General features: G+C 39.2%; 2 protein-coding genes across 3 annotated transcripts in view; both read right to left on the reverse strand.

Annotated features, from left to right (window-relative positions):
- Positions 1-332: 332 nt before the first annotated feature.
- Positions 333-2,376, reverse strand: LOC128318421 (uncharacterized). Its single transcript, XM_053234443.1, has 2 exons — positions 1,915-2,376; positions 333-1,764 (listed from the first exon to the last, which is right to left on the reverse strand). Exons 1-2 carry the CDS (start codon positions 2,361-2,363, stop codon positions 1,425-1,427), a joined length of 789 nt encoding a protein of 262 aa, XP_053090418.1. The 5' UTR covers positions 2,364-2,376; the 3' UTR covers positions 333-1,424.
- A 2,563-nt stretch (positions 2,377-4,939) lies between these two features.
- Positions 4,940-17,138, reverse strand: part of cntnap5a (contactin associated protein family member 5a) — a 115,280-nt gene continuing 103,081 nt past the window's right edge. The window contains exons 18-24 of one of the 2 annotated variants that reach the window (XM_026936716.3): positions 16,712-16,951; positions 13,682-13,906; positions 10,435-10,568; positions 8,208-8,292; positions 7,353-7,556; positions 7,132-7,206; positions 4,940-6,596 (exon numbers count right to left, since the gene is read on the reverse strand). In XM_026936716.3, coding sequence (XP_026792517.1) covers positions 6,400-6,596; positions 7,132-7,206; positions 7,353-7,556; positions 8,208-8,292; positions 10,435-10,568; positions 13,682-13,906; positions 16,712-16,951 — 1,160 coding nt within the window. In that variant the 3' untranslated portion in view covers positions 4,940-6,399. Of the gene's footprint in view, positions 6,597-7,131; positions 7,207-7,352; positions 7,560-8,207; positions 8,293-10,434; positions 10,569-13,681; positions 13,907-16,711; positions 16,952-17,138 lie in introns of both variants that reach the window. The other variant, XM_026936707.3, reaches the window with a different exon arrangement.

Genomic DNA, 17,138 nt, shown 5'->3' on the forward strand with positions numbered 1-17,138 from the left:
GTAAATTTTCTAATATAAGTGCATGTATGTACTGTATCTAGATAATGCTGTATCTATTCATCTTTCAATGTCTCTGTTCTGTGAATAGCAACTTCCGAAATCAATGCCAATTTCTTTGTCCAGGGAAGTAAATGGAGCTAAGTGTAAGGCAGTTACAGAAGCAAATGCACTCAAGAAGACGTGAATAGTAGTAAATCCAGCCTGATTTGCTTGGCGGAAATGACTGACTTGTATTCGTAACATGATGCACTTTCTTCAAATTAGGTGATGCATGACCTTCAGTTCTGTGATGTACCATTTCAAGTCTGTATAGTGCTATGGAGCGTGTGTCCTTGTAGTGCAGATTCAGTGCATCTGGGTCAACAAAGCCTGACTGCTCCAGATGACATCTGTGGAAGCCTTTCTTTTTAGCAGCCAAATATGTAGCTTCCATATTCATTTCAAGCTGTGTACGCTGAAGATGCTAATTTCTTTGACCACTGTACTGCATTCATGTTCAGATCGTCACTTGTGTTCACGTCAGGTCACCTTGTAAGCTACTGTGGGCTTTACTTCTCAGCTAAAATACATTACTCATTTAATTTGCTACCTTGGCCATAATGATTAAAAAACGCTGTGACACGACTACCCTAGAATCAGCAATGCTGTTCGTAGATTTGCAGAATGTTTATTTGTCTCTAACCCCTTAAACCTACCAATGCAGTGTATTTCGTTGCTGTCTTTGTGCTGACTGGCAGAAAAACTGTAAAAAACACAGCCTAAGTGAAAAGGAGAAAAATGGTCCCAAAGTTCTCCACGTGTCCAGCCAAGTGTGTTCTAGGTAGATAAGGTACAATGCACTTGTTCAATATGCATTTATGAAGTAAGTTCATGCCCAAAAACTATAACAAAACTTTTTCAGTCTCATTTTATTTCAGCCAAAACTGTAGCTAGTGCATTTTAGATACATGCCAGTTTTATGATAGTGAGTTATAATAGTGCTATCTTTTTCCTATCTTTTATTATGTTTCTGAGGATTGCATCATGCCATTGCCAAAGCTTTATAAAAGAAGCAACTTGATAAAGCATAGATTGATTCTTGTAGCTGTTTGAGGATTTTTCTTCAAAACCCTGGTAATTTTGGAGGGAGTTCTGCTCACAAATTCACACGACAACAGATCAAATAAAATTGGCACGTTGTTCTGTAGTTAAAAATACCACTGTATTGTATACATTACTGTGTGCTACGCTTGAAATGATTCAAAAGTTTCATGGAAAAACTAAGCATTAACATAAAGTGAGCTCGAGTGAGTTAACAGAAGAATAAGTGTGATGATTAAATGTCATTATTACCCAGTAAGTTTTCTAGTCAATGCTAATGATACAGTTATATAGATATAGATAGTTTTACAATGTGTTGTACACAAATATATGCACAATAAAATTTAAGTTTGGTCCATCAAGCCAAAAGCCTTTTTCACTCTCTTCAATAAAGCGATCACCCTGAGCCGAAAAACAGACTGAGAAAAGCCCAAACACGAAATATTTGCCAAGTTAGATATGGACACGATTGTCATTGTGATATGTTTGTTATTATCCAGTGTTTCATAAAGAGTTGAGAAGAGCAAAGCCATGACCATGGCATACAGGCTGGTGGGGATGAACAGAGCAGCCTGCACTATGCCCATGACAGTCACCCGCATATGGTTCTTCTGCTGAGGATGAGAGGAAGAACCAGTAGTCTGTTCCATCCTCTTGATATGTCTCCGCAGGTAGAAATATGTTCTGCCCCAAGAGATTGACAGTGAGAAGGATGGGCAAATTAAATAAACCAAAAACATTTCAGTAGACACCATGTATAGATGGCTATTTACAACTGTTCTTCCTGGTAACATTGTCTCATTCAAATTGTCTGTTGGTGATGGTATCATGTACGATGCGGTACCCACCGATAACGCAGACGTAAGCAAGGTCTGGTCAAAGAGAAATCCAGCAAAAACTATGGCTTTCATGTTTTTCTTAACCCAGATGAAGATTTTCCAGTGTTGTGGAACGATCTTCATGTAGTAAAAAATGCTGATCCAAGCATTGATTGAGAAACTGGAGCAGTAGGTTTGGAAGATTATTGCCACGTTTACTACGAGAAGCCAGTCAGGTGGTGATAAAAAGGACAGGACAACTGAGATCATGGCAATCAATTGCTGAACTATTGAATTGCCTAACACTGCAGTTAGTAACAGGTACAAAGGTTGACGAACGTTCACTCCCGCAGCTGGCTTACAGAGGCAAAAAATGAAGAAGACGTTCAGTACAGTAGCGCAGACACAGAACGGGGTGCAAATGATGGCAAATGGCAGATTATCCATTTCAATAACTCGCGCCATCTTGACTCCAGTGACATGGTCATCTATTGTTGCTCTCTTTTTTATACCAGACTTTTAGCAGTGCACTACAGCCCACATGAGTTTTGAAAGATGAGATATGTTAATATGTTTTAATGGGCCTTGAATGGCCTGTGTATGCAAAAACCTGGGAAAAATGTTTTCATCTCTACACATTGTTATTGTCAGTTTCCACATATAAATTTTAAGGGTTCTTTTAGAGGGCCAAAGTGGAGAACACTAAGGTTGCTAGAAGATGTTATTTTCTACAGTACTATTTATGCATTGTGGTCCAGTGACGTAATATATGCCAATTTTGCTGGGTAATAAGTGTGTAATCTTTTTTAAAAATATGAATTGAAGAGTTATACTGTATTTGGATGTAATTACTCAAAATCTATAATCACTGAAGTGAGTTGGATGGAGAAGGACAGCAGGAAGAGTTACATCCCAACCAGCCTAAGCTAATCATGCAAATCTTTTAATGTACAGATTGCATTTTTGTTGAATAGATTTCACTAAAAATCTGTTGAGTACATGCACTGGACATATGTTTATTTCTTATTTGGATCACCCTCCTACACTAATTCTCATCATCTGGTGCTTTCTCTAGAACAAATGCTGCATCCTTATTCATCTACTTATACTATGCACTAAAAGTATGCACTCTTTTTGTGAAGACAAAGTCCATACTTTTGAGTGTGTAGCAAAAGAGTATGCAAGTACTGGGACATATTAACACGTCATGTAATAGAAGAGAACGTCATTGCTTAGTTTCGCTCACTGTCACCGTAAACAAACTCCTCATTCATTATTCCTTGGGTAGTTTATACTATATCATTTAATTTATCATTCCCTTGATTTATTTTTCTACGTTTCACGTTTACACCTCTCTAAAATGCATCCTACCTTATTCCTGAGAGAAGCAGCGCTTCGTCGCATATCTATCAGTTGTAGTTCTTTCATAAGGAGACTGGTTCTGATGTTTATGCTTAATGATGTGTGTAACAACAGAAGCAAAATACAATAACTTTTATTTCTTTTTCCAGTGAAAAGGGAGTCATTTGCAACGCCCCATTTTATCAGGCATTCAGTCTCTTCATCTGACCCTACAAGGTAAACATGGTACTCATTTTACACAACATCCAACCATTAATCTTCCATGACAATAAAAACCTTTGGTTAGTGCTTAACATTTAAGTTCTTAGACTTAAATACTGAAGACGCATCACCGACGTTACACTTGTCCGCCATGTTTGCAGGTTGAAATTGGCAAAGCAAACTGTCACAAAACTCCTCCCTCGCACAAGGAGTTGTGGGTAAAAGTGTCCACAGATCCACACCTGAAAAACCACACCCGGAAATAGTAGACCATCCGGGTACCTCTGGGATCCTCATTTCAACATAGTACTATTTAGGACACTAATTCTAATCTCGGATACTATTTAGGATGGATATTAGGTGAATTGGGACGCAGAAAAAGTGTTTGATTTTGCACAAAATGCTCTAATCAGGATGATTGAAAGCCATCTGTTCAAGGCACCCAACACACCTGACTCAGCTCATCAGCTAATTACCAGAATTTGGTTTTTGGAACAGAGAAATGCTAAAAATGTGCCTTGTAGTGAGAATTCAGGATCATGGGGCTCGTTTGTACCATGTATTATCTGTGGATTTTTTTTTGTTTTTGTCCCTATGAGAAGGAATGTGTAGATCGAGGCATACAGCCACTGTGTGATGAAATTAATTATAATTACCTAGTTAAGAGTGGTATTATTGCTATTGTTGGGCCGGGGAGATTTGGTATTTGTTGTTATGCTGCCACAAACTGGTGTAACATGCACATAATCAGAGTAAGCAGCTGATATTGAAACCATGGCTTCTTCGCTTCCTCAGTGGCCCAGTGAACTGAATACTTCTGTGTGGGGATTGAACTTCTCAGAGCTACTCAAGGTATAACCATTTTATTCTATTTACTTTACCTATAAGAAATGCTGCTGTTCTGAGACGTTATAGGATCTAAATAAATGGTTAAATGAATACCAGTTGAAGAAGAAAATTAACTGGGGGGGAGAAAAAAAAACAACTGACTGTCTCTGTAGTAATGCTTGTGATCAGACACTCATTATATCATATTTGCATGAGTAATGTTCCATGGTTGATGATGTATAATTTCGTCAAATATTTGCAATGGACCTTAACAATTTCTAAGCATCTATGTAAAGCATTATCAGGGTAAATTTGCATGCTTAGGTAAATGGAAGGCTTTGATGCTGCTCATTGGTGTGACTGTCCAATGTGTTACATAAAGGGTGGTGTACGCCTTTCAGAGTGCTTTATTTCAATCAAAGGGATCATATTTATGGCATTCCAGGGATGTGTTTTTCATCTACCTGTATTAAAAATAATGTCCAATTTAGTTAGGGTCCTTCTTGTGTCTTTTTTTTTTTTTTTTCTGTCATGATGGTAATAAATTGTTTCCATTCAACTGAAGGCATAAAAACAGTTATAGCAGCATTAATCTCCCTTCTTTTCAGATAAATTATTAAACTGCTGACAACAGTAAAAAGCTGGGAAAAATGTTTTTTTATTAAACATATATTTATTTACAGTATAGCTGTACAATTATACAAAACAGGCCATCTAAAATAATCCATATTGGGTAGGTAGAAAATAGAGGGAGTAACATATTAAAGGACACTTTCATTTAAAAAAAAAAAAGGAAAAACAAAGTGATGATAAAAGAGTGGAACAGGAATAGATGAATCGTTTTGTGAAGAGATCATGTGAATAAATGTAAGCATGTCACACCAGTTAAAGCGCTGCTTAGCAGCACCCGACTTCTGTGCTTCAACCGTTTTCATTTCTGACTACAGTACTATTGTTTCTGACTACTAACTCTGACAGGTGTTCTGCTTTTCACGGTAAGCATTTGGTTTGAAATAAAAGCTAAAAATGTAGAAAAAGGCATACATTTACTGAAACACTGTTTTAAGAAGACAGAATAATGGTTATACAATTTAAAACCAAGGATGATGAGGTATTATTTAAAGGCTGGTAGTGTCAGAGTCGTTTGTCGAGTTGGTTGAGTTTAATGACCTAAGTTTTGCCAAACTGTTGGTTGTCAATCCGCTCAGTTACTGTGAGAACACCAACCTTAACTTTAACATGCGGGAAGGTTTCCAAATGACTAGACTTTGACTATATAGAGAAAATGCCATTTCAAGTTTCAGTCATTGGAAAGATGGCATGACATTTCACACCATAACATTGACAAAGTTGTGTTTTTTTTTTTTTTTGTTTGTTTTTTTTTAAATATAATAGTTTTACGGAGACATCATGATTCACATTACCTTATATTCAAATTTACATTTTACCAACATAATGGGTAAAAGTTTTGGACCCATCTTCCAGGGCTGTCACACTCCGGTTCTAGACGTCCCTCCAGGACCTGAGTCTGACACTCCTGTTCTACACAAATGTAAAACTCTGAAAACATTCTTGATCTCTGCCTACATTCATGGATAATATTTAGCCTTCTCTACATTAAAGTCTTAATGGACACGATCAAATAATAATTTTCAGGAAAACAAATGAAGAAGTGCAATGAAGAATGAATAAATAGAATTTCCAACCATACTCTTGCAGTAGGCCTTGTAGGTCTTGGGGAGGGGGAGGGAGAGGGGTGGCAAGATTGTGGATAATAGCATTACACTTTATGTCCAAAAGTCTCAAAAAATAGCCAGATACTGCTTCTTTTTTAGGGTTTCCTCAAAGAAATATTGTCCAAGAAATGCAGGGACTTTCCTGATAACACCATAACCAGACAGCACAACCCAGACCCGCTACTCCGGGCCAACAGGTTGGGCATCTACTAGCTACTACCTACCTAGATCCAAAGATCCCTACAGTCTCCAAAGCTCCATTAGTGAAGGATCTTCTCCACGCAGCTCGTGCTAGGTAAGGTCCACACCACAAGCGTGCAGAAGGACTAAACTTGAGGAGGGACGATCGGCGGCTACAAGGCTTTTAATGTCCGTCAGATGTAGTACTCCTTCATACTGTCCCTTATAGACTGGTTCAGGTGAAGTTCTGCCCTGTAGGCAGCTTCAAGGCTGCGCCTGTGCTCCTTCTCCTGGATGCTGGTGGTCCTCCGGATCTGCCGGTGTTGGTATAGGAAGCGTGCCATCACAGCCAGCAAGCACAGCGTTACAAACACCACAGCTGTGACCACGCCTGCAGCCAGAGAAGAGGTTTAGCTTATTACCTGATCATTGTGTGTTCATAATTCAAGCCCTGGTTTGTGGTTTAATACTGGAGGAATATTATACAACAGTGACCCACTTGGGTCTTAAGGCTCATTCGATTCATCAAAGAATAGGTTTTGTTTTGAATTCATCCTGCTAATTTCTAAAATCCTATTAGCAATAATATGAGAAATGATGCTGAAAATAAGGAAACATTAGATCTTTGTGTCTATTTTCATTCGCTAGCCTACGCCACAATTAGCTCTATATTATGTGAAAAACCAACAATAAAGCACGTGAGACTCTCTCGTGATGCTTTCTGGGGGGTATTTTATTACCGCGCTCCTTTATCGGTACGCACAACACACAAAACATAATCAATATAGTCATTACACGTTTCAGAAATAGAATCCACTAAAAGAAAAGATGAACACAAAGAACCTGAAGGATAGCTTGTGCTAATTACACACTCCAGCGAATCTTACAAATGACGCAATAAAGCGGATTGTGAATATATACCGCACCTCCAATTACCGCTGAATCTCTTTGGGGGTCTTCTTTGTGATGCTTGTTGTCTGTCCCCACCTCTTCCACATGGTCTGCAGAATGAGGACAAACAGTCATCTATCAGAGACAGATCTACAAACTTGCTTTTAGCCTTGTATATAGTATTAATCCAGGAGGTTTGTGTTTTAACAGCGTCTAAAAACAGTAGCTCCTTGAAAGAAAAAGAAAAAGAAAATACCTAGACGGGATTTAGAGGTTGATAAATCTGCCAGCGCTCCACAATTAGACTCGAGCAAATGGCCTCGTATGCTGACCAAAGAGCTCCCGCGGTTCAGCAGCGCTGCCTTTAGTGGAGCTACGTGATTGTACTGAACAGATGAAAAGCAGCCGATGAAACCTCTGGATCCTGCTTGCGCTACTTCCTCGTCCAGTGCATCAGTTCCTGCTAAGAAAAATGATATGATTAAAGTGGTAATGGTCATTATTACTAGCACTTGTACTTGCCAATCATTTGAGCCAAAATGACTGGAAAATATGGTACACGGTTTCTGAAGACTATTAATGAAACTATCAAGACGTGAAACTGTCACGACACGGCCAAGAATATCGAAGGATGGCAACGTTAAAGTTGGACTTGCAAAGTCTTTTTGATGATTTAATGTCAGTTTTTAGTCAAAAGCACTGTTTTCAAAGCCGGTGCAGTCTCTCGGGAACGTAACCTTGTTTTGTCATATGAATTAATATTTAATCTCCCGAATACAAGTCTGACACTTTTGAGTTTTTGAATAAAAGATTAACGTCTCTGTAGGGGGAAAAAGTGCAGGGTGTACTTAAAAATCCATTTGGCCTTCGCTTAATGACAAAAGTGCAAATTTCCATGGATATAAGTCTGCTTGGGGAGAGACATGATAAGCAGAGGGACAAATTTTAGCATTCTATTTTTTTTTAAATAATAAAAGACACATTCATTCAGTCATTGTGTCAGGTTTAAACTAAGAAAGGAAAAGATACACTGAATTAAACATATATATATATAGTAAGGCACGCAATCACTTTTTTTCTGTAGAACGCCTTCCGTACATCATTCTCTTACCTGTAATTTTTCCTAGGGTTAGTGATCTCATCGAGTTAAAGTCAGTGTCCTGTGAGAGGGTGTATTTTTTATTGTCTTGATCAACCTAGCAAAAACAAAAAAAAGCAGACAAAAACTCAGAGTGACTCTGGAACTGCGATCCTCTACTGGGTGACACCCGGATGGTGAGATTATAACACAGAGTATTATCATTACAGTATACAGGTGTAGAAGAGTAAAGACAAACAGTGCTGAATGTGTTGAAAAGAATGTTTAGTATGAACAGATTGTGAATAAAACTGCTAGGATGAGCACAGGACAGTCTTTATGATTACGACAGTGGTTCTAAAACTCTTAGGAGAAATCTATAGTATCCGGCTGAGATTATTCACTGAAGCAAGGGGGAGAATTGGTTTTGAGAAGTCCACAGCCTAAGGCCAGGGGTCTTCAACTGGCAGACATGAAAAGTCCTTAAAAGTAGTGTAGCAGAGCTGATAAACACTGGCTATAATTCAGCGACTCCAGTTTTCAAAACATGAAAGAGTGCAGTTTCTGTAGCAGATCCTCTGTTGTGGTTTATCCAAACACAGGCATTTATGTAAATGATTTAGCTGAAGGCTGCTCATTAGACCAGAGACTAGTCTCGGCTCTGTGAAGTCGGCACCCCATATAAACAGATTTTCACCAAAACTATACCATGCGTTTGTGCTGATTTGCGCTGCAAAAACGAACGTTTGTGCTGGTTTGGCGTTCAAGATATTAAACATTCTTTTATTGGCTGTGTGACGTCACTCTCCACCCCGTGTCGTCCAAATCCGTATCAAATCGGTGCCGTTCGTTTGTGCGCGAGTTGTTCCGGTTTGTGCCATTAAAACAAACCCTGTAATTACTTTCCTTCCCGAGATATAACGAGAAGAATTGTGGGAGCAGTGACGTCACTCTCCACCCCCATGTCGTTTAAATCACCCCAAACAGGTGGCTGTCAAAAGAAACGCGGTTACAAGGATTTTTTTTCTTAAATATAACAAACAACTAACCTTCCTTCAGGTGCCGTTACGTCACTCTCTACTCCATGTCGTCCAAATCGCTCCAAACTGGCTGTTCGTTTGTGCCGTTAAAACAAACGATGTAACTTCCCTTCATGAGATACAAGAAGAACGTCACTCTCCGCTTTGTTTTGTGCCGTAGAAAGAAACAACGTAACTATACACCAAAGTACCGCGAGAGCAGAGTTGTGCGATCAGTACTGCGTAGTTCTCCAATCGTTCTCGCGGTACTTCGGTGTCTACGCCGATCGGTCTGCGCAGCGCCGCGTGAAGTCTAAACATAGCTAATGTCTAAAGATGGGAACAAGTTATGTTGTTTCTTTCTACGGCACAAAACAGAAGCGATTTAGACGACGTGGGATGGAGAGTGACGTAACGGCACCTGAAGGAAGGTTAGTTGTTTGTTATATTTAAGAAAGAATCCTTGTAACCGCGTTTCTTTTAACAGCACAAACCGGCACAAGTCGAGCACAAACGAACGGCACCGATTTGATACGATTTGGACGACATGGGGTGGAGAGTGACGTCACACAGCCAAAAAAAGAATGTCTAATATCTTGAACGCCAAACCAGCACAAACGCATAGTATAGTTTTGGTGAAAATTTATTTATATGGGGTGTCAACTTCACAGAGCCGAGACTAGCTACAGGGTTAGAAAGGAGAGAGGTTTCACAGACTTTATTACATTTTCGTTTTATTTTCTCATCTCTTGTCTGATTAGCAAGCAGGCTTATACAAACATACAAACACACACACAAACACACACACACACACATATATATATATATATATATATATATAGCTCATGGAACTAGTCAAAAGTGGTAACGTGAAACACCACTATGAACATAATCACTTTAAATTGTCCTATTTATAGCCATAAGCTAATTATTAATGGTTTAAGCATTAAAAGTTAACTGTTGTCACTATTCACTTATGCTAGCTACTTATCCAGACCTTTTGCAAGCAAGGAATTTTATGTAACTGCAGAAAATTTTAGCTGCTTTATGGTATCCATGTGGCACCATTCACTCAGCAGACAGTGAGTCAAGTGCAGAATTGCTTTCTTGATTGTCAGAATGTAATACAGTGTAAATGTACTGTGCAAAATACAATTCACGTCTACTTAAGAACAGATCGGACTCAAGTCCACTGTACGCTGTTACAGTGTTCAGTCTGATCTGCTGTAGTGTTCACTAACCTGCACATAGACATCTTTTCCTTCTCTGTGAAGTCGGAGTCGGTGAAGCTTCCCATCTGCCAGACTAGTGAGCACAGGGCTGAACACACTGGGCCTTCGCTCCTTATGAAGCTGATACCAAATCTGCAGACTCCCTAAAGCATGAAATAAATCAGACACTTCATGTAGCCGGAATTCACTTAAAAAAATTATAGTTTGTTCCCCGAGAGGAGCCAACATCACATAAATGACAATGAATGGAAACTACGAATGGATATTAACAGTTATGATCACAACAGTGTTCAGTGTTCGCCATGTTCACAGGGATCTTTTCTTTTTCTTTTGCTGAACTATCCCTAAAGTAACTGCTATAATACGTCGCTAATAACGAAAAATTATGTGCTTATTTTGTTACACCATTACTGCAGGTCATTTTTTTCCCTAGAGCTAAACCTTAAGGCTGAATTCACAGAATACAAACTTTGAAGTCACCTGGGTTTTTTTGACATTATCATAAGATATCCAAAGGCATTCTGCAGGAATGTGGCACTCAGACACACACACACCATCTATATATATATATATATATATATATATATATATATATATATATATATATATATATATATATATATATATATATATATATATATATATATATATATTATATGGGTTGATGGGCCCTGGTGGTCTCTCTCAAAGTTTTATAAATATTAATTTCATCTCTGCCTCTAGCTCTTTGCTCAATGCTGATGTGTCAATACACACTTTAGTACCTCGCCCACACACATGACGTGCAGGAGCCGAGAGACAAAAAGGGTTTTGTCTGATCAAGTGGAGCGGGGTCAATTCTGAGCTTTGCTCTTAGCCTTAAAAATGGTGCATTACAATGTATTTGAGAGGCTGTCGGACTAGGCTTGTACGTGGAGGATTACGGAGGATAACGTGCTGCATTATCCTTCACTATTTACAAAGGCGTGAACTGAGCATGCGATTGGGTTTAGCACAATAACACTCTGACTGCAGAGGAGCTACAGGGCATTCATCAACCCTGTGTGTGTGTGTGTGTGCAAACAGGTCTCCAAATTGTTTCATGCACTTAACAAAATAACAATAACATTAAAAGTCTTGTGTGAGCTTTCTGCTATTCTGTTTTTTTTTTTTTTTTTTTTTTTTTATTGTAATGCATGAAATACAGCTTACAGCTAGGAAATTCTACCTTCAGATGATACAGCATAAATTAAGATATAAATAAAATAAAAAAAAAAGTTTATGTCCAGAAGGCCACTTTGGAATTTGGTACTTTTTTTTTTTTTTCCAGAAATAGTGCTAGCCACAGAGTGCCTTTTGTGCAGATATGAAAAAATGAGGTGCTGCTTGTGCAACTTCCCTGTAAGCAGCCACAGTTAAAGCAGAACCGTCACATTGTGTATAGGCGAACAGCTCAAAAAAAAAATTATTTTTAGTTATATTTTTTCAGTTATGCAACAAAATATTTTCAATTCACCATATAACATAAATCTCCTTATATTTGCTCACTAATATAACTAATTTTTCACTGGCAATTTGTCCTCCCTGTTGTTTTCTCGCTTGCTCCATGAGCTGTGACCTGATTGGTCAGGAGGTTAAAAAAAAAAAAAAAAAAAATCAGATTATGTGACTCAGCACTTTTTATAAAGTTAAACTTTTCAAAGGCATTCTTGGTAACAGATTCAACACGTTACACGTGGGAGGCAAGCACAGGTTATCTAATTTTAAGCAAAATCTGAGAGGGAAGTGACAATATTTCTGTAATCAGCCATTCAGCTTTAATACAACAGTCATTTATGCTGATAAAACCAACTTGCCAAACTTCTTACTTACTTACTCCTGGAGCTTTCTCCTGAGAGTTTTGAGCTTTAGATGATACAGCTATTGCTGTTGAGCTTCGTAGAACTTAATATTTTAATATCTTAATATCTTCAGGCTTCTAGCTTCAAACAAACTTCCTGGAAGTTTGTGAGAGTGAACTTTTCTTTGCTCCGCTGTTTCTGTCTGGCACCCCTGCTGCTCGAACTGCACATACGAGCAGTATGGAAGATTCAGATGAACTGAATAAGCTTAAGATTGAACGTGGGGGAAAATCTACAGAGCAGTGGGTGTTTTTAAAAATGTAGAGCCTTTTGTACCTTTATTATGGTACGATATGGCATCAGTGTCAGTCTAAATAAAGCAGTGACTGGTTTTGCCAGTTCTTACTTTCTGTACCTCTCCAATGCCTTGTTTTTGTTTTTTTTTTTTACACTAATATATGATTGACTTTTTTGATTTTGCTTAGAATTTCCAACCTATTAGCACTAAAATTCAAAAGCCTAAGGCTCTGTTGACTTGGAGACACTTGTTTTGAGCCCATGCTTCCTTTTTTTTTTCCATCTTTCCGCCTTTGACTACAGGCATTTTCTCAAACTCTTGCTTCTCTCAGAAAAATTTACATCCACATCCATCAAACTTCATACAACGATTCAGGCTATTAGCTTCAGGCTTACTGATTTTTTTATCTCTCAATCTCTTATCTCTTTTTCATATCACAAAGACTAATGGTACATTTGTTGTGCAACACACGGAATATAACGATGAGAGAAAAAATGGATAAACTGGCGAGATCTCAGCTCCGTGAACCCCCCTCCCCAAAATATAGCTTAAAAATGTGTGCCCTTGTGTTTGTAAGTTAGCAATGTTTCAAGACACATCACAATCCTGCGCCATGGATGTCAGCAACAGCAGGGAGAGTTCATGCCAGGAAAAGGCATCGAAATGGTGTCCCCTGGCAAAGCAAATCAACAGTCACCTTGTCATGGCGTTTAGGCAAATGGGAAGTTTGAGCTTCAGTGGGGCACTTGAACGCAACATAAATCGCATTTAATGGTTTCGGCTGTGAGGCTGCGCTCGTTTACAAAGAGACTGTTTTAACCGCAAGGCTGCTTGAGCTGACATTTTGAATAGCTCATGATTATAGAGCAGACTCTAGAAGTCGATGGCCTCATGGCACCCGTCTAATTAGCAAAAGACAATATCAATATGAGAGTTATAAATCTTTCACAGGCTAATTGTTTTAAACTCTGAGTTGTACGCACTACAGACGATGACATGTTATCTCTCATTGCCGCTGTTTCACAACATGTCACAATTATTGCGTGACCGAGCCAGTGCTAAATTGTTGCGCTAAATTGTTCGCAGCTACTATTGCACTATTGAGTGTACACTTTTGGAGACCAATTGTACCTCTTACCATTGCGAGCGAGGATAACCGCTACGTACTGCTGGGTGAAGGTGTTGACGGTGAGGAGCATAGCAGGACTCTGTGTGGTGAGGAAGCTAAGCGCCATGTTGTCTCTGGACTTGCTGTATGCGGAGGACGAGGAGGAAACCTGGGCCGTCCTGTTCTGTATGACGGAGAAAGGCTCTTGGAATGTGTACGTCACCGAGGAACCCCTCTCGAAGGAAACAGACACCTCTGGCAGGAAAGAGAAAAGGCAGATTTGTTAGCAGATACATTTGTATTTAAAGGGAAAACAACATCAGAGGTGCGATAATTTTGCTTCGGTGAAATTTGTGGACCACTTTTTATTTATTTTGCTGTAAAACCTGGGCATTTAAAGGCATTTACTCTTAAGACACTTCTCCTAAAGCAAAGCCTAGCCAGAGAAGCACAGACAGAATGCAAATAAGCGTGGGTTGCAGGAGAGATAAAACTGAAATATCTCATTTACACAAGTATTCAAAACCTTTACTCTGACACTTGAAATTGAGGTGCACTCAGGTGCATCCTGTTTTCATTTATCATCGTCAAACCTTGGATTGGAAAAAAAACTAGCCATCGAGCATAGACCTTAGAGACAGGACTGTGTTAAGACGCACATCTGGGGAAAGGCAGCAAAACATTTCTGCAGCATTTAAGCTCCGACAGAACAATATGGCTTCCATCATTTTTTTAATGAAAGACGTTTAAACCCCTCCTAGGACTCGAGCTCAATCAAAGGGCTGAGAACGGCTTTACGGAAGTGAGCAAGAACTCAAAAGTCGCTCTGACAGAAATCCAAAGGTTCCAAAGATGGAAGAACCTGCCGGAAGGACAATCATCTCATCATCGCTCCACTAAGTTTTTTTTTTTTTTTTTTTTTTTTTTTGTGTCAGACTGACCAGATAGAAGCCACTTCTGAGTAAAAGGCACACTAATATCTCACTTGGCATTTGCCAAAAAGCACCTAAAGGTCATGAGAAACAAGATTATATGGCCACAATGGACTGAATATCAAGCATTACAACCAGGGAAAACCAAGCACCAGAGATTTTTTTTGTAGCAGGACTAGAAGGCATGTCAGAATTGGAAAAAAGGGGAAGAAAGATCAATGGATCAAAGGATAGAGGCATCCTTGAGGAAAACCTGCTCAAGAGCCCTCAGGACCTCAGACTGGGGCGAAGGTTCACCTTCCAATATCAAGATGATCTGAAACATAAGACAAGGCAGGGCTGGCACAGATCTGAACCTGATTGAATATCTCTAGAGAGACCCGAAAATAGCAGCCCTTCGACGCTCTTCATTCAAGCTGATCGAGCTTGAAAGGTTCTCCAACGAGAAATGAGAGAAGATCCACAAATCCAGATGTGCCAGAAGTCAGGATACCTTATGTTTATCAACAAAGCACTGAGTAAAGGGTTTGAATGATGGTGTGAATGAGATGTGAACTTGCTTATGCTTTTACACGATGGAGTATTTTTTTATATTTTTTTTTTTGAAGATGAATTTAATCCACGTAAAGTGAATCTGTAATGCAGCAAAGTGAGGGGAAAAAATAATGCTTTCTGAATGTGCTGTAAATCTCAGTCATAGTACAGTACAGATCTCCTCAGATAGGTATTTCTGACATTCTGTGATCTATTTACACAACTGTCAGTTATAAATTGCATATACTATTTCACACTGTACAGCATATTCTCAGTCAGAAATGGATGAGCGTTGGATTACTTATGGCTGCAGTGACAGAAACATGACAGCTCTTCAGTGCACATCAAGATGAACATTTATATGAAAAGCACTCAAGCTGCATTCTCTCTGATGGAACCCCTGTCCTTTCATTTTACCAAGAAATTATGCCACGCATAGTCTGTTATATACCAGAAGTCTGGATATACCAGAAGTGGCATATATTTATGTAGAATATCTTGGCTTGAGTTTTTTTTTTTTTTTCTCTTCCTCCCAAGCACAGAATAGTGTGCATGATTATAATAGCAACCAAGATGAGTAATGGACTTGCACAAAGACGAGCCAAAGAATAGGAGCTTTGCTTTCTCGCCTTATCGTCTCAGGCTTTGATCAGCTCTCTGAGTGCTTGATTTGCATGCCGATCTTGGCAGCGTCATGCAAGGCCAGGGTGAAAGGACGTTTTTTTTTTTTTTTTTTTTTTTTTTTTTATAAGCATGCCTTTTTCCACTTGAATTTCTTCACTATTTCATTTAGTCTGTCCATATCTGCATCAGCTTCTGGTATCTATGAATATTTTATTTTCCATGTCCATTTCATAATAAGTGAAATAAGCTCTGTTTAAAGACCAGCGCAAGACTGTTCCACCCACACGAGCCCAGCCGCGAGGAACAAGAACCATCAACTCCAGATGTGTAACAAGGTTAAGACGAGTCAATATCGCCTAATTGCATTGTCGTGATGGGAGGCCGGGCTTTTATTGACTTGAAAGATGTGAAAGGAAAGTGGTTTTGTTTTGAATTTCACACATCACAGGGGAAAATTCTCACTCAGCAGACTTCTACAGCGTTTCCCACCATTTCTGGGGCATCAAAGCAATCTGATATCGCATCAGAAAACCTTGTGAGAGCCGTCTCTGCAGTTCATGGTGGAATTTATATCCTAGCGCAAAGCATTAAATATTACACAAATTGCTTATGTAAATGACACTGAACACCTGACGGAGTGATGTTGCACCGCCGTTTCATCACATCTGAGAGGTGAATGTACAGGCAAGTGTTGCTCATTAACGGGCTACGTTAATTACCATATTTTAGTGTTTACAATCTTGTAAAAGTGGAGCTCTGAATTTTTCATCAGATTATTCCGGCAATGTTCATTAAGGAGAAAGCACTTAGAACTGTGAATCCACTCATTGACACTAAATAGTAAATAATTGGGCAAGTGTGCATGTGTCTTAGACTAATAAGCTCCCACCAAAATACCTTGTGCCTTTTTTTTCCTCTTCCTTTCTCGGAGCACAGCTACTTGTCTAGTTGATAAATATTGTTGCTATACCTTCCTTGCATGAGGGCCCTCCGTATGCGGAGTGTGTGCAGTCACACACATAGCCGGTGCTCTTCTCCACGCACCGGCCCCGGTTGTGACAGACACCCGCAGAGCTGCTGCAGTGACCCGCACAGCCCGAGCTCACACCCGGGGTCGCCTTGGCTCGCTCATCCAGGTCAAAGGTCACGCCATTTACATTAAGCGCTCGCATGCATCCCAGAAAGCCTCTCTGTCTGGAGGCTGTTCCTCCTACAACAAAGAAAACAACACGGTATATCAGATTCACTCTCACAGACGCCTTTATATATATAAAAAAAACACTGCAGGTGATCATTTAAGACTGACTTTGTAGACTTCATAGACCTATACTGCAAAAAATGTCATCTTGTCAAGTGCAAATACTTTGAATATAGTCACAGTTAGCTAGTATTTCCTA

This window comes from Pangasianodon hypophthalmus, chromosome 5 (assembly GCF_027358585.1).
Source record: "Pangasianodon hypophthalmus isolate fPanHyp1 chromosome 5, fPanHyp1.pri, whole genome shotgun sequence".
Taxonomy (NCBI): domain Eukaryota; kingdom Metazoa; phylum Chordata; class Actinopteri; order Siluriformes; family Pangasiidae; genus Pangasianodon; species Pangasianodon hypophthalmus.

Excerpts from the sequence above, each read along its gene's own strand:
- LOC128318421 (XM_053234443.1), bottom strand. The coding sequence starts at position 2,363 with ATGGCGCGAGTTATTGAAATGGATAATCTGCCATTTGCCATCATTTGC. Across the intron at positions 1,765-1,914 it reads TTATCGGTGGGTACCGCATC|AACATATTTCTACCTGCGGA; the intron begins GTACATGATACC and ends CTCTTGGGGCAG.